General features: G+C 38.5%; 2 protein-coding genes and 1 non-coding gene across 3 annotated transcripts; 2 read left to right on the forward strand and 1 right to left on the reverse strand.

The window, feature by feature from the left end:
- The first annotated feature begins 17,629 nt into the window (after positions 1-17,629).
- Positions 17,630-21,808, forward strand: LOC145036484 (SPFH/Band 7/PHB domain-containing membrane-associated protein family). Its single transcript, XM_078984941.1, has 9 exons — positions 17,630-17,842; positions 19,123-19,246; positions 19,373-19,440; positions 19,526-19,585; positions 19,681-19,839; positions 19,959-20,105; positions 20,179-20,393; positions 21,254-21,362; positions 21,494-21,808. Exons 1-9 carry the CDS (start codon positions 17,705-17,707, stop codon positions 21,575-21,577), a joined length of 1,104 nt encoding a protein of 367 aa, XP_078841067.1. The 5' UTR covers positions 17,630-17,704; the 3' UTR covers positions 21,578-21,808.
- A 537-nt stretch (positions 21,809-22,345) lies between these two features.
- On the reverse strand, positions 22,346-22,419 carry TRNAN-GUU (transfer RNA asparagine (anticodon GUU)). Its single transcript has one exon. It is a non-coding gene; the product is annotated as a tRNA-Asn (tRNA).
- Positions 22,420-22,721: 302 nt separating this feature from the next.
- Positions 22,722-24,195, forward strand: LOC145033651 (uncharacterized). The gene is made up of 3 exons (XM_078982226.1): positions 22,722-23,622; positions 23,710-23,766; positions 23,973-24,195. Exons 1-3 carry the CDS (start codon positions 22,794-22,796, stop codon positions 24,005-24,007), a joined length of 921 nt encoding a protein of 306 aa, XP_078838352.1. The 5' UTR covers positions 22,722-22,793; the 3' UTR covers positions 24,008-24,195.
- Positions 24,196-25,229: the final 1,034 nt, after the last annotated feature.

A 25,229-nucleotide genomic window follows, 5' to 3' on the forward strand; every position in this document is an offset into this window, starting at 1 on the left:
TACGTATTTATATGATCATGTTTAGTGTGTTAGAAACCACCAAATAATAAATCTTATATGCTCTTATGATGTAAAACTAATTTTAGTAGTGATAAACATGGTTGATCCATAGGATTTTGAATTAAACCTTAAAATAAACAAAATAATCTTGTTTTTATTCATCTACATAAAAGTGAAATATTTGACAAAGGAGGGCACGACATCCATAAAAACATTTATTTATAGAAAAATTAATACAATTACAGGCTAAAGACTCCCCATCATGTAACATCCGTTTTCCACAATAGATCGGTTGAAGGTTTAGAAGGAGTAAATGTAAGGATTTTAGGAAAAACATTGTGTCATGATGTGATGAATGGAGCATCACGACGTGATGTGCCAATTGGATGATCACGTTTTCGCGATGGTTGTCATGACGTGACTAAAGGTTTGTCACGACGTGATAGCAGCTGCAGCCCAAGCCCATGATCTTTTAGGGATTCCTCCATATTTAAGCCCCTAAATTCAAGGTTTATGGGATTCTCTTAAGCCTCCAACCCTCTCAACGAAACTTTAGCTTCCATTGATGAATTCTTGAGCTTTTGGTGGTGTTTTGGTGACTTGAAAGAGAAGTGATCATCTGTAACATCCCAAAAATCCAAACCAAAATTTTTTCTTTAAATCATTACTAAAACCATTTTTAGAAAAACATATCATAACGCATAACATAATTCAGAGTATTAATTTCAAAACATAGTTTCATTATCAGAGTAAAACATCCCAGGTTGACTAATCAATGGTGTGTCCCATGCGATCACCCCGAGCTCTTCCCTCCGCTACCGGAATTACCTGAAACCAAGACAGAAAACCTTAAGCACGAAGCTTCGTGAGTTCCCCAACCTACCACATACCCTACACAAACACATACAACATATACTGGGTTACGCCCACTATTTCGGGCCTCGCCCTACCTCGGGCCCCGCCCGCTACAATGGCCCCACCGCTCCAAGCCTCACCTAGATTCGAGCCCAGCTCAGAATATAGATCTGTTTCTTTTAGGCCCCGCCTATCTCTGGGCCCCACCCGCTAACCACACAATATTAGCACATAACACATAACTGAACATACCCTACTATAATCATGTCCTTAGGCCTCGCATGTCTTGGGCCTCGCCCTTGTCTTGTCACTAGTGAGTCATGGAACCCCGTCCAAACTCCTACGGTAAGTGAGATACGGGCCACGCCCACACTCACTCCATGCCTATCTCGAGCCTCGCCCATGCTCTGCTACTAATGAGATATGGAACACCGTCCATACTCTCCTACTGGTGAGATACGGAACCTCGCCCACACTCACCTTCCTACCAGGTACATACATACATCACACAGACAACAAGTATACTCTAACATGCAAACCATTCCTTGGGCACCCGCCCGACATCGGACCTTGGTCCGAAATATCATACTAGCAAACGATGCCTAGGGGTAACCCCCGGGTTTTCCTACTTATAACTACATGGGCCGGAATTGTGGCCGTAGACCCATTCACACAAAGGGAAACTCACCTGCATTGTTGAAATGGCTGATAACCCTCTGGTTGTTGTACGTTAGTTCTCTAAACCTCTGCTCCACTAGCTCCCCGAGCTATCAATATCAATATCATATAACACTTAGTCCCAAATTGAACTCTTAGAAGCTGTCTAAGTCCACTCTTGCCAAAGTCAAATTCATGGTCAAAGTCAACCTTCTTGACTGACTCTACTCGTTGAGTCGCCCCAAGACTCGTTGAGTCCATGCATCCAGAAACTCCCATGAAACGAATCAACTTGCCGAGTCACCCCAAGACTCATCGAGTTCGACGATCTCTGAGTCGCTTCCTTCCCAACTCACTGAGTCACCACTCAACTCACCGATCTAAGCCTTAACTAGAAGGGGTTAGTGCTTCACGACCTGACTCGCCGAGTCCAAGAACAGACTCTTCGAGTCCATGACAATCTTCAACAGACTCGCCGAGTTGTTCTTCCAACTCATCGAGTCCATGCCCATCTTCATCAAACTCGCCAAGTTCACCCATGTGACTCGCTAAGTTGCTTCAGTTCTTAATCCATACAGTGGCTTTTCGAGCCATGCAGGGGCTCCAATTCATAGATCCACCATTCCCAAGTCTATTCATCACGTAAAGTTGCAAACTTTACGTGAAACCAAAGAGATATGGGCTTAAAACACTCTAGGTCTAGGTTTTGTGACTAAGGGGCTTCACCAACAACTTATTGGCATAAACTTTATGGCTTTCTGGATCCTTAATAGCCTAGATCTGAGGTAGCAACCTCATATATACTCCAAACTTAGAATAAACCTCCTCCATACTCAAAAATGCCCTAAACTCAACCATAAGATAGATCTAAATGCAATAGGGTCAGCTTATTACCTCAGAGGATCTGAAAAGCCACACCAACTCTGGATCTAAATCCAATCCTTGAATCACCAAAGGTTCCCTTCCTCCTTCTTCCTTCAAATCACCCAAAACGGAAAGAAAGCTTGAATGTGCAAAAATAGAGGCTTAGGGTTTCGTGTTCTGGATAAGAAAGGCTATAGAGAACCCTAAGGGAGAGAATGAGATGATTATATAGTGCACAAAGCCCTAGAATTATGGTTTCCCAATCCAGACTGGACTCGACGAGTTTGTCACTTACTCTTCGACCCGGATCTCGCTCGGACTCGTCGAGTCCCACCCTGGACTCGACGAGTTGATCCCCCTTTGACCTAGGGTTTTCCTTTCCTTTCTTGGTCTTTCTGATTATGGGTGTTACAACTCTCCCTCCCTTAAACTAAACTTCATCCTCGAAGTTTCTCTACGGCCGATCGCCCTGCAATCTGCTTTCAACACTCTGTTTGCTAGACCTAACACCCGCTGACTACCTCCGCTGGCCTTCCGCCCGGTCATTCTGACTACCATTATTCCTTGTGGATAATATTCTCGGGTTTACCCTAACCCTGACCATCCTGGGAACACAATTTACTCAACTGACAGTCCTTCTGGTACTCCTCGAGTACTTATGCTGGACACCCTAGGGGTTCACCCCCTTTTCCTTGTGCATTTTCTGGCCTCCCCAAGGCAACGTTCCATAACCAACTACTTCCTTTGTCATTGTGAAGGTCCTATCCTTCACCAACTCCATTATCCCTGCTACTTCCAGTACAGGTCATTACCACCAGTATCCACTGGACACTTCTCATTACTATAACTTGGTGTTGAGCACCCCTCGAGCAACTAACTGAGTTCCACCATAGTTTGCTTACCACCACTGCCACTGACTGAAAATTTATGTTGTCCCTTATCCACCTCCCGGATGAACCGAGACCACCCTGGTCCCTACTGATTACATGTTTGAATGTGTAGCTATATTGTTTGATTGTGGCTCTAGAGTGGGATCTCATGTTTGAATGTCTATCTCCCATCTGATTACATAAAGCTACACATTCCTTAGTGATCTTTCAGTAGTAGGGTAATGTGTTGTATGAGGTTAGGTATGCGGTAGTGAGATGTTTGACAAGTAGACTAGGGTATATAGTTACATGTGCTTATGTGTTTGCTTGTTTACTTTTCTTGTTTCATATGTCGACATGTTGTAGTGGTGTTGGTATAACACCCATGTTCCATATTGGTTTAGTTTTATATTTATCAGGGACTAAAGATGGAGTTTTAGGAAAAACTTTGTGTCACAGCGTGGAGCAAGGATGCCCACGGCTTGACATCGAATATATGATCGTGTGTTTTATTGAATCATCACGGCATGGCATTAGGCTGCCACAAGTTGGCAGCTGTTCTTGCACAATTCCATGATTCTTTTAGGATTTCTTCGATATTTATACCTCTCTAACTTGAACCTAGGGTTCCTTGTCAGCCTCCATCACCTTTCCAAGATCAGAAACCCTAACCTTATATTTACTTGTTGAGTGTTGAGCTCTCTGTGGTGCTTTGTTTCATTTTGAAGGAAGAAGAAGAATAAGGTGTTAGCCCAAGGATCAAGCAACAACTCCTCTCCATATTTGGAATCACTCTCCGGACCATTTGTAAGTCCTCAAGTTTCTATCTTGATGATTCTTTATTTGTAGATCTAGTTTCTTAGCATATTGTGGTCCATAAGAAATGGTTGGTGGGTTTGAAGTGATATAGGTTGCAACTTTATGATTTTCCAGTGTTTCATGAGCAACATATCTTATAGATCTAGACTTTGGTTGGGGTTCTTGACCTTGCATGAGTTTTTGGTCACTTTTAGCTCATTTTGGCCTAAAATGGATTCTAGACATGCATTAGCATGCATGTCTATAAAGCACCCACCTTTATGGTAGATCTTGTATTGGTAACTCTTCTTTAGTGGTTGGGTTAAGGACTTTTCGTATTATAGGATTAATGGATAAGTCCTTGTGGTATTTTGCCTTATTTTAACCCAGAGTTTTAGATCTTGATTTATTTGGTGTCTTAATGGATAAAGTTGGAAAGTTTATACATTTAGAATGTGGAACAGACCAGATCTAAGCTTTGGAGTTCTTAGAATCGAAGAAAATAGCTTAACCAATTAAGATGTTGGAAACCCAACACCCATGATGTGGCATTAGGTCGCCACGGTGTGGCGACTAGAAAATGCCCGACTCTATCGTTGTATGAGGGCCACGAGGTGGCCATGGATGACCATGACGTGGTAGCTGACTTAATTCACTGTTGACCGGTAACTTTGACCATTGAGTTTTTTACTTGAGTTGACTTTTGTTGAAACTCATAGTTTGGAAAGAGCTAAGGGCTCACCCTGTATAGCTGTATAGGTTGTGCTTAGCATCAGTATTTCTGGCAGTGAGAGTAGTAACAACTAATTATAGACTGAGAGGTGACTATTCTCATTGTACTTGTGGTTCTAAGGCACCAATGTCGGCCCACTGGATTTTGTTATGTAGAATACTAGTTGTATTTTTGATACTTGCATGGGAGTCCCCGGGGGTAACCCGTGATATTTGTAGGAAATATCATGGGGGTAACCCATGACAATTGCATGAAAGACCATGGGGTAGCCCATGGCACTTAGACGTTAGACCATAGGGGTAGCCCATGGAACTTAGATGTTAGACCATGGGGGTAGCCCATGACACTTGGTTTTAAGACCCTGGGGGTAGCCCATGACACTTAGTTGTAAGACCTTGGGGGTAGCCCATGACATTCCAGGGAAAAGAACATAAGGTAGCCTATGACAATTGTATGTATGGTATGTGGTATTTTGAGGAACTCATTAAGCTTTATGCTTACGGTTTCGTGGTTTAAACATTTCTAAGTACTTCCATAATCAAAAGGAAGAGTTCAGCTTGATCGCACTGCATCTCCTGGAGATTTATTCTGCAATGATTATTTATAATTTTACTCTGATGTTTGAGAATACTTTTACTCTAACCCTATATATATATATATATATATATATATATATATATATATATATATATATATATATATATATATATATATATAGTTAGGTTTATGTGAGACCATCATATTTTGTGAGACATGAGGACACAATCATAGCCATTCATTTTGAAGATAAAAAAAATATTTTTCAAATGCAAAATAAATGAAATTTTTTGATTTTTTAAAATATTATTTTCTTCATTTATTTTATCAAAAATAAAATAAAATAAAATAAAAATATTACCATTTTTTTTCAAAATATACGTGAAATATATTCTAATAAAATATAATATTGTAAATATTCAAATCAGATTTTTAGAATGTTAGAATATTCTACTAAAATATTAAACTATAAATATTCAAAAAATTCTAATAGAATATTAGAATATTCTAACAAATATAACAATTTAAATAGAATATTATAATATTTTAACATATATCTACCAATTTTAATAGAATATTAGAATATTGTAACATTCTAACAGTTCAATTTGATTATTTATAGTATAATATTGTATTAGAATATTTCATTTATATTTCGGAAAAATGATGATTTTTTATTTAATTTTTTTTTGATAAATTAAATAACGAAAATAATATTTAAAAAAAAAGATTTTTTGGAAATTTTCTTTTATTTTTCAATTTATAATTTTTATATTTTACATTTTGATCTCCAAGATGAGTGGCTAGGATCGCATCCCCATATCTCACAAAATTAGCACGGTATCAAATGAACTTCTACGCCCCCCCCCTCTTTCTCTCTCTTTCTCTCTCTCTCTCTCTCTCTCTCTCTCTCTCTATATATATATATATATATATATATATATATATATATATATATATATATATATATAAGGATTTAATTTTAAGACATGATCAATTAATTTCCATAATATTTTACAATTATGCCAATGAATCTAATTTTTTGATTCTTTTATCAATATCACTCCTTCTTGGTCCTTTATCTTTTATAATCTTCGTGAAGTATGTGTGAGACCTATGTATTATACAATTTGTTTTAAATAATATAAAATCGTAAGCATTGCATATTTTTTTAAGTAATATTTTTATATAAATATATAATGAATAAAGTAAGTATTTCAATATATATAAATGATGATAAATAAAAATGATATAATGAATAAAGTAAGTATTTCAATACATATTTTATAAATGATGATAAATACAAATGATATAATGAATAAAGTAAGTATTTCAATACATATTTTATAAATGATGATAAATACGAATGATATAATGAATAAAGTAAGTATTTCAATACATATTTTGTTTAATAAACCCTTCAAATCTTCCTGAATTTGTAACACAAGGAATATGAGAAAAAAAATTTATATCCATCAATAATTTGTGATAATGAGATTTAGCAAATATATTATACATAACCTTAACCCAAAGATTGCAATAAAAGTAACATCTGTAATTAAACTTGACATTTCACAGCAGAATCAAGGGATATAGGGAGCTAAACACTATTACATTATAGTATATGAAAATATGAAAATATGAAGGTAAGGTATGGAGTTATTTTATTTTATTTTATTTTTTTGAAAAATCAACAAAAATAAACAATTCGGATTTAATGTGTAAACAGATTTAGTATACATATTATATATCATCCAAATCAGAAATGGTTATTTTTTTTATCGTATAATTATCGAGATAGATATTATAAGTCAGTTCAATACATATCGATTGAAGGCAAACGAGCAACGAGAGGGAGGAACTTTGCAAGTTGCAATCCCTTTTGAACACTAAAATTGGCTAAATTCCGATTTGAAAGAATGATTGACAAACAGAGCCATAGAAGCACTAAATCCATACACCAATTTGTTAAAATTCAAATTTCCTGAAATTCTTCAAATCACTGAGTAAGATAAATATTTCTCAAGTATGTTAAAAGGAACCATGGACAAATCCCTAGAACACTAATTTTCTTCAACTGACATTGCTTTTATTGAATTCAAATCTTATGAACTACAATATAAGATAGATGTGAGACATACCTTATTCTAAAATAGGAAATCAACTTGTGCTTTTATATTCTTGTAAAAGGAACTTGTGTTGGACTGATCTCTTAATCTTCAAAAGTTGGAGGTCACGGTAAACAGTGACGGTGATAGCCTTTTAGATAGATAAAGGTGAGTGTGTTCCTTGCCAACGAAATCACTTTGCTAACCTTTTGTAGATGGTGGTGTACTCGATTATAATTATGCAGAGTAAAGGATTTGAAAAACAACAAAATAAATTCGGCTACCGAGAATAAGAATGAAATAAGTAGGAAATCATATATATTCTTTCCAAATGAAAATTGATATCGGAAACAATTACACTACCAAAATTCATTTCCTTCAACATTGAATAACTTTAAAATTATAATAAGATGATTAGTTGTGAAATTGGACTAGTAGATGCATGATTTCAACGATTAAAAAAAAGGAAAGAAAGGTTTGTAGAACATTTATTATGATATTTTAATGTAATTATCTACTTTACATATATAAACGTTAAGTCAAATGCAGATTTTAATTTTAAGAAAAAAGAAAACATCAAGAAAATGCCAAAGAGGAAAATGAAAAATTCACAAAATCTTATAAAAATGATAAGTGACAAATAAATGGAAAACATGACATGACATGTATTTATTATAGTAGATTAGTTAATTAAGAGTTAAAAAATTAGTGATTCTTCTATTTAAGACATTAAAATATATACACAAAATATACGACTATTACTTATTTGATGGATAGGATTTCGTATATACCCTCTTTAAACATTAAAATATTATATATATATATATATATATATATATATATATATATATGTCCAATATAATTTCTATTGGATTAGTGTCTAAGCCTATAACTATATTTGGTAAATACTTGACCCGGTTGTGCATGGTCCTTTTGGGTTGCCTTCACTAAAGCAACTTGACAGGGTGATTTATGAATAGAGAGGTAAATATGATTTATTAATATATTATATGAATAATATATTAAAGGAGAAATCATATAGTTTAATTAATATTAAACAATAATTAGTTAAGAATTAATTTTGTGACTAAAAGACATTAATTAAATAAAGGGGACTTAAACTGTCAAATGTGTGATAGTTGAATGTTGGGCTAAGGAGCCTCATGGACTAGGCATCGAAGAAATTAGGGATGTGTCCATCCTAATTTCGGCCATAATGGCCCTATTCCAGAAGCTTCCTTGGATTGCTTAAGGTCTAAGCTGTCCATTAGGGTTTTGACTGAAACCCTATCAACACCAATATAAATAAGACCCCAACGCATCCAATTTTCGGCCACTTGAACCCTAGGAGTCTTCATAGCCGAAATTGTGCCTCTCCCCTCTCTCCAATATCATCCTCTTGCTTGTGTGGTGTTTGTAAGCCATTAGAGGAGTGACATTTGTGACTCTAAGCTCCAAGACAAGAAGATTCAAGACATTGTTGAAGAGGTAATCATTTATGTATGTTTTCTTATGATAATTTCAAAATATGTATGCTAGATATAGGGTTTATAAGTCTTGGATGAATTGCATGTATAATAGAGAAACCTAGATCTAAGCATTAGGGTTTGCATGAGCACATAGGATGTTCTTTTGTGTAAAACCCATCAGTGGTATCAGAACCAGATCGATTTCTTTTGTATTGATGCCTTGCGTGTTCATCTTGCTGAAAAAAAATCGTTTTTTTTTGCTCTCTGCCCGACCTGACACAGCGAGTCACTAGCTGCACTCGGCGAGTTGGCCCAACTCGGTGAGTTCAGTGAGCGAGTCGGGGAGTCAGATAGAGGGATTTTCGGGATTTCTTACTGTTTTGCTGAAGGATAATTACCAAAATCGTTTTTGAATAATAAAATCCGAATTTTATTGTTATTATATGATTATCCTTACCAAAACAAAAGATAATTACCAATTATTTGAATAATAAATTCCTTATGTGATAATATTTGATTATTTAAATTATTTGATGAATTATCTTGTGAATAAAATGGAATAGGTCAAATTTAGATAATCATTAAATTAAATGTTTAATTTTCAATTATTTGCTATTTGATCCTATGTGTTTTGAAAAGTTCAAAACTTGTCCTCAAGTTTTGAAGTTTAAATTTTTTAATCAAAATTTTAATTTAAATTATTTAAATTTCAAACCCTAGAATTTTACAAGTTTAAAATTCAACCTTATACTTTATTTATTATAAAACTAATGTGTGTGTGTGTATATATATATATATATATATATATATATATATATATATAACTTAAACTGCTAGTCTTACTGTTAGTAGGTCTCATTCACGAAGCCAATCTATAAATGGGGTATAAGGTTATGGCCTATAAAATGGTCGTTTAATGGGTGTAGTGTCAATAACCCCCGACTATCATAACCGAAGGAGGTGACTTGACCCACTATTCACTAACTCTTCCGATGCTCCTCCTTCATAGCCTCCTGTTGAGCCTCCCGAATCTGTTCCAACAGGGGAGTCACCACAGTCATCCTCATGCAAACATCTCTGATCGGCGCTGCCTTCCGGCTAAGCGTATTGGCCACCACATTGGCCTTCCCCGGGTGGTAAAGGATCTCGCAATCATAATCCTTCACCACGTCCAACCACCGACGCTGCCTCATGTTCAGATTCGGCTGATCCATGAGGTACCTCAAACTTTTGTGGTCCGTGTAAATGGTACATCGAACCTCGTAGAGGTAATGCCGCCATATCTTGAGGGCGAAGACCACCGCCCCCAACTCTAAATCATGCATCGGGTAGTTCGCCTCGTGAGGCTTCAGCTGCCTCGAGGCATAAGCAATGGCATGACCCCTTTGCATCAATATCACGCCTAAACCTGAGATGGACGCATCACAATATACCACAAAATCCTCTATGCCCTCGGGTAGGGCTAAGATTGGCGCTTCGCACAATCTCTGTCTCAGAATCTCGAACGCTGCCTGCTGCTCAGGTCCCCATCAAAAGACCACGGCCTTCTTAGTCAACCGTGTCAGGGGTACGACTATCTTAGAGAAATCCTGAATGAATCTCCGATAATATCTTGCTAATCCTAGGAAACTCTGAATCTCGGATGGAGACTTCGGGACCACCCATCTCATCACGACCTCCACCTTGGCCGGGTCTACTGAAATCCCGTTCTTGTTGACGAGGTGCCCAAGAAACTGCACCTCGCGCAACCAAAACTCACATTTGGAGAACTTAGCGTACACGCTCTCCCTCCTTAAGGTTTCCAAAACCTCTCTCAGATGCTCCTCGTGCTCCTCCTGTGTCTTGGAATAAACCAATATCTCATCAATGAAAACTATCATAGACCGATCCAACATCGGTCTACACATGCGGTTCATGAGGTCCATGAACGCGGCAGGAGCATTGGTGAGCCCAAACGACATCACCACGAACTCATAATGGCCATAACGCGTCCGAAACGCGGTCTTCTGTATATCCTCCTGTCTAACCCTCATCTGATGATAGCCTGAACACAAATCGATCTTGGAGAACCAGGATGCTCCCTGCAACTAATCAAAGAGGTCATCAATCCTCGGGAGTGGGTAACGGTTCTTCATCGTCACCTTATTCAGCTCCCGGTAATCTATGCACATCCGATGCGACCCGTCCTTCTTCTTCACAAACAGGATCGGGGCTCCCCAGGGTGAACTGCTCGGACGAATAAATCCATTGTCTAGAAGCTCCTGCAACTGCGTAGACAACTCCTGCATCTCGGGAGGAGCCAACTGATAGGGTGCCTTGGCTATTGGAGCCGTACCAGGAATTAGGTCGATCCTGAACTCTACCTGATGCTCCAGAGGTATCCCAGGAAGCTCCTCCGGGAACACATCAACGTAGTCTCGCACCACTGGAACCTCGCTCACCGTCGCTTTACCCGTCTCCCGAGTATCCAGAACATACGCGACATATCCCGCACATCCCTGCTGAAGGTAACGCCTAGCCCTCGTTGCTGAACATACTGTAGGTCCACGTTGCGGCCTCTCGCCGTCAATCACCAATTCTCCCCCACTCGGGGTCCTGATCCGCATTAGCTGCTGTGAGCAATCTATCACCGCCCCACTAGGGCTCAACCAATCCATGCCTATAATCAACTTGTTCCCCCGCAACGGGATGGGAACCAAATCCACCAAATAGCGCTCCTCAAATAACCTTAGGACACAATCCCTAAATACTGCGGACGCTCACACTGATCGATCGCGGCAATCTCTACCTCTAAAGGGCAATCCCACATGCCCGAAGACTCAGTAAACCTCTTGCTAAGTGCAAGGGAAACAAATGATCGGGTGGCACCCGAGTCAAACAACACCTGAACAGGAATACCGTTCACATGGAACGATCCTAAAGCATATACACGGAGCACATATCAATATTATAACATCACAAAAAATAGTAGAGGGAAAGAATCATACCCGTCACCACATCGGGTGCGGCGTGTGCCTCTTCTGCAATCAGCTGAAACACCCAGCTCCTCACTACTAGAGCCTCTGCCTTGCCCTGCCGGCCATCTGTAATCCGCAGGGTAGCTGGAGCTGGCGCCTTAACCGGCGCTGATGATGTCAACTGGGGGCAATTGGCCTTCTTGTGGCCCCTATGGTTGTAGTGGAAACACAGCAACTCAGACGTCTGTATCACATGTTCATGGGCGGTACAATCCCTGCTGAAATGCCCCGACTTGCCGCACTTATAGCAGCCCGATGATCCCAGTCTACATGCCCCCTTATGAGGCCTGCCGCATTTCCTGCAGCGGCTCGGTCCTGAATGGCCTTTCGGCCTACCATCTGATCCCTTCGGCTTCTTCCCCGAAGCCCCTCCTGTTTGTCCCTCCTCTATCTTCCTCTTCCGGACGTGCTCCAGATCTATCTCTCTCTCCCTCGCCCTGGCAATCATAGAGTCCAAGGTAGGGCAATATGAAAAACTGACATGCTCTCGAATATCAGCTCGGAGAATGTCATGGTAGCGGGTCCTCCTCATGTCCTCATCACCCGCATACTGGGGCACTAATAATGCCCTCTCCCGGAACTTGGTGGTGATCTCCGCCACAGTCTCCGTCGTTTGCCTCATATCCAAGAACTCCCTGGCCAGCTGCTGAAGCTCGATAGCCGGTGCAAACTCTGTCCTAAACCTGGTCGCAAAGTCCGACCAGGTCATAGCCTTGACAGCCAAGGCTTCCAACGAGTTACTCACGGACTCCCACCAATCCCTAGCTCGATCTTGTAAACACCCTGCCGCAAACCTTACCTTCGACCCCTCAGGGCAGAAGCTAATCGTCTGTGCAGACTCGATGTCTGCAATCCATCGCCTGGCAGCTATGGGGTCCTTCACCCCATGAAAATCCGGCGCACCACTGCCCCTGAAGTCCTTGAAGGACAGTGTGCGAGATCCCGACTGGCCAGATGTCATGTCGCTAGGGGTGTTAACGGGGCGGTTCGGTTCGGATAGTAATAAAATTGTGAACCATCATCACGGGGCGGGTACTTCATGTGCACTAACCGAAACCGAACCGAATTAGCAAAAAAACGGAACCGAACCGAACCGTATAAAGGCGGGTAACCACGGTTCGGTTCACGGGTACCCGCTAAATATAAAAATTCAAATACAATTAAAATTACAAACTTCATTCCAATGATTTCTTTCTAAAAATTACTAAGTCCAAAGTATTATAAAAACATAATAAATGTCAAATAATATACAATATAATTGGTATAATAAATATAAAAATAAAAATAGAAGAAAACATAACGTAGAAGTGTAAAATTGAAATAGCCGATCATGATTTTTGTTCGGAATATGGCTAAAAGTTCAATGAAAATAATGATTATATATATATATACATATATATATATATATATATATATATATATATATATATATATATATATCAAGTGGTTCGGTTCGGTTATCCGCGGATACCTAAGTATCCAAACCAAACCGACCCGTTGATATCCGGTTTTTTCGGTTTCGGTTTTTTTATGTTTCGGTTTTTTTCGGTTTCGGATCGGCCGGTTCAGCTCGGTTTTTCGGTTTTGCGGTTTTTTTGCACACCCCTACATGTTGCTCCTGAATGCCCGGAGGCGATCCTCCATCAACTCCAATATCCCTTCCTTGATCGACCCGAAGATAATGGGGGTCGACTCAAGGATGCCTCTGGTGATCTCTGATGCGATGAACTCACGTAGCCCCTCATCTACTGGCTCGGAACCTGATCCCGAACCCGATCCCTCTCATGTACTGCCAACTGCTGGCCTCGGGTGTAGTACCACCATTCTGAAATACAAAAGAAATAACAACTATTAGCGACACTGATACCTCCGGAGGGATCACACCTACTACATGTTCCCTGGTCTTATCTTGAACTTCCTCGGTTAGGGTACGAATCCTATGCTTTCAGTAGTATGGGCCCACACTACGTTCCACATCTATCCGTACCCTCTCCAAAGACTGCCTTGACTCGACCAAGTCGCTTCCACTACCGCTGATCACTGCTACTCTTATCCTAGGCTTTCCCTAGGAAACCTCTTACTCCACCCATCCCAGTCCTCAGCTGTTGAAGGTCTCTTTGTGATGCCAATTAGCTATTACCTGAATACAATCACATGCGACGAGTCTCGGATAATCCTTCGAGTAAGGGACTCATCCATACAACGGTTAGGACTCAAACAAGTGCTACGCAATAGGGTCAAATCCAACACTGTAAGATTATTTAACCCTGATCACGTGACTTTAACGTATTCACCTAACAGCTAACTCCCCTCACTCAAAGCCCACATAGCACAAAGCAAACAACATTTGGACAAAAGGAAACAATCTTAAGCAACTCTATCCTCGTGGAGAAAAATTGAACTAGCGTACAATGATAAACTCGTACTATCAGGCATAACCTAAACAGGCTACCCTACTGCTGTCTACTCAATTCTAGCATGCAAATTTTCATATACTGAAGCACATAACGCAGGCACATAAGGCATCACTCCTAGATCCTTAGTCCTATTCTAGCATGCTGTTCTACAGAAATTGATAAACACATATATAAACTTGTATGGGTACATTGGGGAATACTTACTTGAGCTCGGCCGGTTGCGCACATCACACACTTCGTTCCTTCTTTAAAACTCTTTACTTAGCTTTTCAGAAAGTATTTTCTTCTTTAAAATCTTTTAATCCCTTGATTTGAGTTCAGGCACCCCCGAAGACGTGTCTGAATCCCTCAAACCAGGGCTATGATACCAACTTGTAACACCCCAAAAATACGAGCCAAAAATTTCATTTTTAAAACGTGTGCTTAGCCAAAACATTAGGAATAAAACGTTCAACGATCATATTATTTCACAAAAGATATTGCATGTCTGGAAAACATTTTTATAAAAAAAACATGTCAGAGTACGAATCCCCAGGTGATATCATAATGCGGAATATAAGCATGTGTGTGATGTACCGCTACCGCACCAGCTCCTTCCCCTTCGAATAAGAGGTACCTGAAATCAAAACTGAAAACTGTAAGCACGAAGCTTAGTGAGTTCCCCCATCATACCACCTACCATACAATCACATATCATATATATTGCCAGGCATTTATGGGGTGCCTGACCTACCCGGTACAGCCATTCTGGGGTGCCGACCTACCCGTGTCAAGCCATTCTGGGGTGCTGACTACCCATGTCAGGCCATTATGGGGTGCTGAAGACCCATCGGTCCTAACAACTGATCCTCGGGGACTATTTCACCCTTACTGCTACTGTCATATATATCATAACATAACATATTATCAGACATATCTGGGGTGTCTGATCTACCCTTCGGTCCTAACGATCGAACTTGGGGACTATTCCCCTCTTACTACCACTATCACATATAACATATCATGCCAGCATATAAACATCTCATCGCATACTATCAAACATATATGGGGTGTCTGACCTACCCTTCGGTCCTAACAACCGAACTCTACTACTATCACATATAAATATCATGCCAGCATATAACATATCAGGTAGTAGGAAACCTAGATGATATCACAAAGACAATCATCTAACATACAAATCCTACTGGTGGGCCGGCATTATGGCCGTAGACCCACCGCTACTGGAAGGTAACTCACCTCATAGTAGCTGCTGATCTGTGTGGGAATGATCTGTCTGCTGCTGTTGCTCCGGAAATCCTCCGGCTGCAATTCCCACCAAACACTTAGTCAAATACTACTAACCGATCTCAGGGTAAACTGATCATTTACCCTTAACCAAACCATGAGTTAAAGTCAAAGTCATCTTCCAGTTGACCCGACTCGCCGAGTTGGCCTGTCAACTCGCCGAGTCCCTATCCCTTTGTCAGACCACTATCCCGTCTCTACTCGTCGAGTTTGGCATTGACTCAACGATTTTTCCTTCTAAGCTAAAGGCCAATAGTCCTTCATCCTACTCGCCGAGTTGTATGAACAACTCGCCGAGTTCTTCTTTATCCGATGAACACTCTATGCTGGGACTCGCCGAGTTGTATGAACAACTCGCCGAGTTTGTTCTTGAGGCAAGAAGATTGCCTTGAACTCGCCGAGTCATGGCACTGACTCGCTGAGTTACTACATGAGTGAGTCTGGCTTCCAACCCACTGAGTCACACCCTATGACTCACTACTCCAACCCGCAAACACGAAAAGGGGGAAAACTCGGGGACTCGCGACTCGACTCGCCGAGTCGTCCACATGCAATTACTATACCCTCGATTTTTATTGAATCCGGCTCATGTCATTCACAGATCTGGGTTTCTAGGGCATGGATTACACGTAAAGTTTCCAACTTTACGTGTAGATAATCACCAATGAAGGTTTTAGGGCTCAAAATGCACCAAAAGGGGTAGATCTAGGGCTTTTATGCAATATGACTCCATAAAGGCAGTAGATCCAAGCTCCAGGGACTCAATCATGCCTAGATCTAGAGGCTAACAACTTATTACAACCCACAATGCACAAAGAAGCTTGGGGAATGGCTCAAGAAGGACTTTCATGTAGCTAATAGAGACTACAAACATGAAAACAGAAGGGAAACGAGTTATACCTCAAGGAAAACGCTGAGATGACAGAAAGATGTCTGGCCTCCTTCTACTCTTCTTGATCTACTCTTCTTTCTCCTCAAAATCTTCAAGAACACACCAAAACACTTCAATCTCACAAGGAATAAAGGTATAAACGATGTTGAGAGCTCTGAGGGTGAAGGGGGCGAGCTCAGGGGCGGATAAGAGGGTTTAAATAGGGTGCAAACCCTTGAAATTTTGGGTTTCATCAAACGGCAGGGACTCGCCGAGTCGCCAACTTAAACACGTTCCGGACCCCGTCCCTACTCGGCGAGTCGGACCTACAACTCGCTGAGTCCAAGGCTAAAAATGACAAATACTTAGATAAATTTTACGTACCAGGAACCAGGTGCTACACATGTTTTTCCCATCTCATTCACGTTCTTATAAGGATATGCTGAAACTTTTATTTTTCAAATCGTTTTTATTATTATTGGTTAATGCATTTTGGAATCCATTGGTTATGGTTAATATTTGTTATGGTGAATGGTTTTATCGGTTATGGTTTTGGTTAATGGTTAATATTGTTTAACTATGTTGTTCAAAAATGATATGAAAAATGATGATTGAACTAATTGCGAATGACGTTTACAAATTGTAGAATTAGCCTATTTGGAATTACCGAATTAATTAATAGTTTAAGCCCAATGTGTGATTGAATGATTTTATGTATCCATGTGATTAATAACATCTGATGATTTGATTGTTTATTCGTCTTTTATTAATGAATTAAAGTTTGAAGTTTTAATTGGTCTTGGACAAGGACTATATTATTTTGTATATAATCTATAATTTTTATATAATTAAATATAACGTTATCGTTAATAATTGTTCGGTTAACCTATAAACCATAACCGAATCGTTAATTATCGTTTATCAAAAAATAGAAACCAAACCATGGATTCTGAAAATGATTTTTTATTATGATTCGATTATATAGGTTAATTTAGTTATTATGTTTACCTCTATTAAAATAATTAATGTTTATAATTTTATATTTAATTTTTTTTAATGAACAGGTGTAAAATTATTGGACTCCCAAATTAAAAAGGCACCGATTAAAATTAAAAAGAAAACGGACGAATCAATATGACAATATCCCCCTTCTTTGCATCACATCACAATCAATCACAACGTAAAGGTCATTAGAGAGAGAGAGAGAGAGAGAGAAAAGAGGATGGACACCGGAACGCAACCGAGGCCGCAACCACCACCGCCACGCCGACCGCCGACGGAACCACTTCGTCAACAAGGAAATGGCGATTTCACGGCAATTGTCACCGTTCTATTTGCCTTCATTGCTATTGCCTCCCTTGTACGCACACTCACTCATGTCGACTTGAATAATCGTATTTATACACAAACCTACAGATGCTGGTTAATATATTGTTGACTTGTACATCTGTAATCTTAAAAGTTTGATTCTATTGAAGAACTTTGCTTCTAGAAATCGTTAAAACGAAACTTAGGGCTTTACTGCTAATAGTGCTCTTTTGAGTTTAAAAAATTGTAGGCATCTTGCAATTGTTATACGTTTAGGATCATAATTCTCAGAATATTGCTCTGTTTTTATTTCGGACATTGGGATGCAATGTGTAATGCTACTGCACCTTCCAGTTTTGGAACTCACTCTTTGAGATCGTAAGGATCTAGAGCTCAGACGAGTTTCATTAACTTCTGAATACAATGGTATAGTAATCCATGTGTTGTGTATCAGAATCAGACAATTTCCTTCTGATTTCTGAGTTTCAGGATCAGTTTCGAGGTTTTATATTCAATAACAAATACATTAGTATGATTTTATATATTACGATTTTGCAAACGCATTCCCTGAAGTTGAATGTATTCCCAAGTCAGCATTAGTTTTGAGAGTAAGATTTCTGCTGGTGAATTCAATTTTCTTTGTGCTCTAGGGTACGTTGTAACCAAACCAGTACATAACTACATTCTACATATACTTCACAAACTTATAAATTGCAAATTTGCAATTGATTCCCTGAAATTTAATGTATTTCCAAGTTTGCAAGAATGTGAGAGAATGATTCCTGATTTATGTTGGTGATTGGTCAATTTAATTTCATTTATGCTTAAGGGCGCATTACAACCAAACTGGGACATATTTGCTACAAACTTATAAAGCAAAATCTGACATTAAGTAGTACAACCAATTGCCATGTAGTTTCACATCAATTCATATGGGATAAGTAATTTAGAAGAAATCAATTTTTTAGTACATAATATGTTCCATTGAATTTTCAATGTTGTAGATCAATGCATCCTTTAAATGGCTCCCCCTTTGGGGACACACATCAAATGTTTACTACTTTACTTAAATGGGTATCCCCTTGAATGTATTCATCTAACCAGCAAAGTAAATGCTTGCAGCAGAGAACCTTGTGGTCCAGTTTCCTCTTATCTGACATTGATGCATTATTCATGACTAGTAGCTAATGTAATTTTGTTTTCTTTTTTGTTCTTAAAACATATTCCATTTTTGGACTACCCCTTCTATTCTTGTTATATGTTTCCCTTGCTGGCCATGTGAAATAACAATTCATCATTATTTATTAATAACTAATAACCCATTTTTTGTAGGTTTTGATTCCATCTTCATCACCAAACTTAAAGAACAGCTTAACAGTCTTACATCAAGTTCCTGAAGGTCATGTTGGGGTTTACTGGCTAGGGGGTGCCCTTCAAAAGACAACTACAACTCCAGGTTTGTTAATACTTAAGACCACCACTTCATAGTTCATACATAATATTAATATCTTTCAGTTTCACATCATAAATCAACCACACACTTTCTTTTTTGAACTTTTTATAAAATTGCTTTTGAATTTAGGTTTTCACCTGAAGTTACCTATCATTACCCATTACGAGCCTGTCCAGGTCACCCTTCAGACAGATCTGGTAACTTTTTCTTTTATATATTATCCAGATGTATCACACAATCACTAAAGTTGTTACTAAGTCCATGGTTATATATAATATATAGGTGAGAGACATTCCTTGTGGGACAAAAGGGGGTGTCATGATAAACTTTGACAGGATAGAGGTAAATCTTTATATACTATTTTAAAATTGGGTAAATTTCACATTTGTCCTAAAACTCATCAAGATTTATTTATATATAATTTTTTTTTCCTACAGGTTGTTAATCGCCTGAAAAAGGAATCTGTGTATGATACCCTTCTCAACTATGGTGTTGAGTATGATCATACTTGGATATACGATAAAATTCATCATGAAATCAATCAATTCTGTAGTGTTCACTCCCTTCAAGAAGTTTACATTGACATGTTTGATCAGGTATATATATATCGATTCTCTTATGTAGTTTTAATGCCATGTTTATAATAATTAAAATGAAAGTAGGTTGCTATATATATTATGGGTAAAATAGTAAATTAGGTTGGTATTTTTTGCAGATTGATGAAACAATGAAAGATGCTCTACAAGCTGATTGTACGCGTTATGCACCAGGCATAGAGATTATCAGTGTTCGTGTCACAAAGCCTAGAATCCCAGAAAGTGTAAGGAGAAACTTTGAGCAGATGGAAGAAGAACGCACCAAGGTTTGAAATGTCTAAAATACCCTTGGAAAGTATAACAAAATATATTTAAGAAAAAAAAATAAAAAATTTATAGGTGTTGGTATCGGTAGAAAGGCAGAGGGTTGCTGAGAAAGAGGCAGAAACACAAAAGAAGATTGCTATTTCGGAAGCTGAGAAGAATGCTCATGTTAGCAAGATTATAATGGAACAGAAGTTAATGGAGAAAGATAGTTTGAGGTTGCAAGAAGAAATTTCTAACAGAATGTATCTTGCCCGAGAAAAGAGTTTGGCTGATGCCAAATATTATCAGTGAGTTCTCAAGTTTATTATTATTTTTTGACTGAATTACATTTTTGGTCCCTGAATATAGCTGGTGTTTTCAATTTTGGTCCTACTAAGTTTCCTCTTTCAGTTTTGCTTCTTATTTGGAGGTTCTTGTAATGTTTTTGGTCTCTGTTCCAAGTAAAATGACTATTTTTTTAAAGTTAATTATATATGCAAATTTGGTACCGACTACCAAAAATAGTCGTTTTGCTTGGAACATGGACCAAAAATGCTCAAAAGATAATTTTTTGGGACCAAAATTGCAAAAATCAGCTATACTATACTAAAGGATGAAAAATGTAATTTAGTCTTCTTTATTCGACTAAATTACAAATTTGGTCCCTGTACTATACTCAAATGATAGGTTTAGTCCAAGTTTTGCTCTTATTACAAGTTTGTTTGCCGTTGTAATTTTTTTTTTTGTCCCTATGGTGAGGTTTTGTTGCATGGTTGGTTGCTGGGCCATTAAATCTAACTACTAAGCTGCTGTTGTTTTAACGAAAATGACTATTTTGCCCTTGGACCAAACCTGAAAAATACAATATACCACAGGGACCATTTTGCCCTTGGTTCCTGTGGGCTGTGGTATATTGTAATTTTCAAGTTTGGCCCAAGGATAAAATGGTAATTTGAAAAAAAAAAAAACAGCTTAGTAGTGAAATTTAACGACCCAGGGACTAAAACTGCAACAAAATGAAATCATAGGGACAGATTTGTAACAAAACGAAAATTGGACTAAACCTGTCATTTGGACTAAAAAAACTTACTGTTGTTTTAGTACATTTCACACTATTTATTAGCTTGCCAAAGATATGTAATGATATTGTGTTTTCATTTTATTCCAGGACTATGAGAGAGGCTGAAGCCAATAAGTTGAAGCTTACACCCCAATTCTTGGAGCTTAAATTCATTGAGGCAATCACTAATAACTCTAAAATGTTCTTTGGAAACAAGGTCTATTTCTTTCTCTATCTCTCTTATTGAATATTTATTACATTTACATGATGTATATATAGTAAACCAGTTAAATTTTAATGTAAATAACATTATTATTTTATTTTGATTCATACATACAATACATACAGATACCGAATATGGTGTTGGGTCAAAGGTTGCTTGGGAACTTTTTGCAAGAGGTGGAAGGAAGAACCAATTTGGAAGCAGCATAGTTTGACTGAGTATGACTATGAGGAAGGAGGTTTTGTTACTCTACTTACTTTGAGTAGAATGATTCTGTCTGTTTGATTATATATAATTAATACATATTCCAAAGATTCTAGAGAAAACACAAAAAGGCTTTTGCGTGAATCGGTAGATGTTCATATTGGACTTTTGTTTTCTACTTGCACCACGATTTTATGATGGGAATACATGTTTGCAATTGTTTATTTTTTCTTTAATGATGAATTCTTAATTGGCCATGTCAATATGAGAGCATAATGAAATCAGTTCCTTTCATATCATTAGTGCAAACCATTTTTAAAAAGTATTGCACTCATGTAGAGGTAATTGTAAAAGCTGATGTAACAATAGAAAAAAACTAGATTACATGTTCTGCGTGGATGTAGAAATTACCACATCAATATTACATGGCACCTACTTAAGCGACGTAATCAATGTTACCGGTTGGTTAGGACTCGTGGGTTCAATGCGTTGGTATAAGAAAGGTAAATTGGTTAAAATATACCAAAAAATAATATTAGGTTGACTCTAAATATCGATAGGTAATAGATTGAGTTTTTATGTGATTTTCCATGATTAATTACAATGGTAAGTCATGGTAATATATGACAAATTAAAAGAATATTCGGCACAATTTTTTCATTAGGTCGTTATTATTAACATCGATATCGATAATTATTAAAAACTGATGTGAGAGTAGCTTTTGTTTTTTTTATTTATTGAAGGCAAATTGTAAAAAAAAATGTAAAAGTAAGCGCTAGAAGGAGGGGTCGAACCTCCGACCTTGTGGTTAACAGCCACACGCTCTAACCAACTGAGCTATTCCAGCTTCTTGTTTAGTTAATTTGAATAAAAATATAAATCCATACATTTATTCATAGATAAATGAATTCCAAATTTCATTTGTAAGAAACTAAGAATGCTATCACATATGTGTAGTATTTGATTTTTGACTTTTACATACATATATATAGTAAATCAAAGACGATGGAAATTCAGGTTCAAATTCAAATGAAAACAAAATAATTAGTACTACTGTGTGTAAAAGTTATAACCCATGATTACATTGAATCCACTTTTCAAGAAATCTTGAAATACTTTCACACCACACCGAAAGAAACCACCTTTTATGATATTGATATCCCCCTTTTTAACTCTTCCAAACTATTTCAGACACCAACACTTTTTTTCATAACTCCATTAATGCCTGCTACAACAAGATCATGTTCATGGCCTCCGGCATGGACATGGCTACTTCTCAACTTCTTCCTCTTACTTCCTAAAATACCCTCATCCCACGTGCCCCCCGTAGTCCCTACATGCAGGGACAAATGTGGAAATCTCACTATCAAGTACCCTTTCGGCTCCGACTTCGGCTGTGGCCATCCAGATTTCGCTAGATACATAAAATGCACCTCCGGCGAGCTCCGGTTCTCCTCCGGCACCGGAGTTTACAGTGTCTCAAGCATAGATTACACCACTACCACCCTCGTCCTCACTGATCTCTTCATGTCAACATGTTCATCCATGCAAAACTCCGGCAGCTTTCGCCTGGATCGGGGCAACCCGTTTTCGTTGTCGTCACAAGATACATTTATCCTACTAGGGTGCTCCAGGACTTCGCCCGTGTTCGACCCGAATGAGGATTTGTGTGATACGGGTTCGGGTTTGCATCTTTGTAGGGGAATGTATTCTTGTGAAGGGGTTACCGGAATTGGGTTGGAACCAAACGCACCGGTTTCGAGTTGTTGTGTTTATCAACCGGTTATGGATTTCGGGTCGGGTTACTTGTTGGATCTACCGAAGCTTCAATGTTCGTCTTATGTTTCGATGTATGGGTTCGGTGGTGATGAAACGGATCCGATGAAATGGCAATTTGGTATTTCTTTGGAGTATAATGACTCGTATTATACTGACACGTGTAAGAGTTGTGAAGCGAGTGGTGGGTTTTGTGGGTTTGCTGGGTTGACTCAGTCCTTTTCTTGCATTTGTCGTGGTGGTGGGAACTCAACGACTAATTGCTTTGGACGAGGTATGTACTATGTACAGATTTTAATGCATATATGGTAAAAGTTTGGATTGCATATTATGACATTTGATTTGGATTTAATGCGGTTAGGGTATGCTTGGAGTGGGACATGGAGACACAAAATTCAAACCAAGATAAGTTTTGGAGGTAAGATGAATTGAAATGTCGATATTGCCCTCTTCCTTTTTTAATTAGATAAAAGCTATAAATATGAAAAGGAAAGTATTTTATAAAGTTAAGCCAACACTTAGAAACTAGAAAGATTTGTTTACTAATTTAGCACAAAATTAGAGTATCGACTATTGTTATATACTTATATTTCTATGTTTAAATGCCAATCTTTTGTTTTTCAGGAATTTTGCTCTTGTGGGTGGTGCTTCTCCTTTAAAATCGTTAGGGAATTTGGTATTTTCTTGGTTTAAGAATCAAGAACGACTCATTTTTATTCGAAATAAATTAGTATCTATTTCATAGTTTAGAAAATTATTATTTATCTGGCTTAAATATCAAAGATGATAAGTTGTGGTCTATGTATTTATATGATGTTTAAGAAGAATAAACATAGTTATCACTTAATTACTATGAACTCTAATGCATTGGTCACATTCTTTGTGATAGTTTCAACAAAAAACTTAGGGTGCGTTTAGTTGCGGAAAAATGAACCATTTTCCGGAAAAATTTTCCAACAAAAATGAGAATTTTGAAAACGTGTTTAGTTCGTCTATTTTTCTAAATTTTTCACGGAAAACGAAAATTTTCCGTTTTCTAAAATTATAAAGAGGTTGGAAAATTTTGGAAAACTGATAATCATTGTTTTCCATATTTTTCTAATTCCAAAATTTTTCTATAAACACACACCCACTTCACCCCATCCACTTTTACCTACCCCCACCTTAACACCCCCCACCCACACACACATACATATCCACCCACACACACACCCACACACACCCGCACACACACACACACCAACCCACAAACACACACACATACATACCCACCCACCCACACACACACCCATCCGCACACACACACACATACATACCCATCCAGACACACACACACCCACAAACACACACATACATACCCACCCCCCCCCACACACACACACACTTACACATACATACCCGCACACCCACCCACAAACACACACACATACACATACATACCCACTCACCCACAAACACACACACACACACACATACACATACATACACACCCCCACACACACACCCACCCACACACACACACCCACACACACACCAACCCACAAACACACACATACATACCCACCCATACACACACACACTCACACACACACACACACCAACCCATACACACATACATACCCACACACCCACACCTACCACCACCCCCACCCTCACAGATACACACACACCCACACACACAAACCTACACCTACCCCCACAAACACACACTCGCACCCCCACACACCCAACACCACCACAACAATCACCGACCTACCATCACCAACCCATCACTAGCACCACCACCATCACCACCACTGACAAAATTAACGCCGCCACCACCATCGCTTGTCATCACCACCACCGCCGCCGACCCGCTACCGTCACCACCCCCACCCACAC

The sequence above is a fragment of the Lactuca saligna genome, chromosome 3, assembly GCF_052625555.1.
Source record: "Lactuca saligna cultivar CGN05327 chromosome 3, ASM5262555v1, whole genome shotgun sequence".
Taxonomy (NCBI): Eukaryota; Viridiplantae; Streptophyta; class Magnoliopsida; order Asterales; family Asteraceae; genus Lactuca; species Lactuca saligna.

Excerpts from the sequence above, each read along its gene's own strand:
- LOC145033651 (XM_078982226.1), top strand. The coding sequence starts at position 22,794 with ATGCCTGCTACAACAAGATCATGTTCATGGCCTCCGGCATGGACATGG. Across the intron at positions 23,623-23,709 it reads GACTAATTGCTTTGGACGAG|GGTATGCTTGGAGTGGGACA; the intron begins GTATGTACTATG and ends TAATGCGGTTAG. Across the intron at positions 23,767-23,972 it reads AACCAAGATAAGTTTTGGAG|GAATTTTGCTCTTGTGGGTG; the intron begins GTAAGATGAATT and ends TTTGTTTTTCAG.
- LOC145036484 (XM_078984941.1), top strand. The coding sequence starts at position 17,705 with ATGGACACCGGAACGCAACCGAGGCCGCAACCACCACCGCCACGCCGA. Across the intron at positions 19,441-19,525 it reads TCACCCTTCAGACAGATCTG|GTGAGAGACATTCCTTGTGG; the intron begins GTAACTTTTTCT and ends TATAATATATAG. Across the intron at positions 19,840-19,958 it reads ACATTGACATGTTTGATCAG|ATTGATGAAACAATGAAAGA; the intron begins GTATATATATAT and ends TATTTTTTGCAG.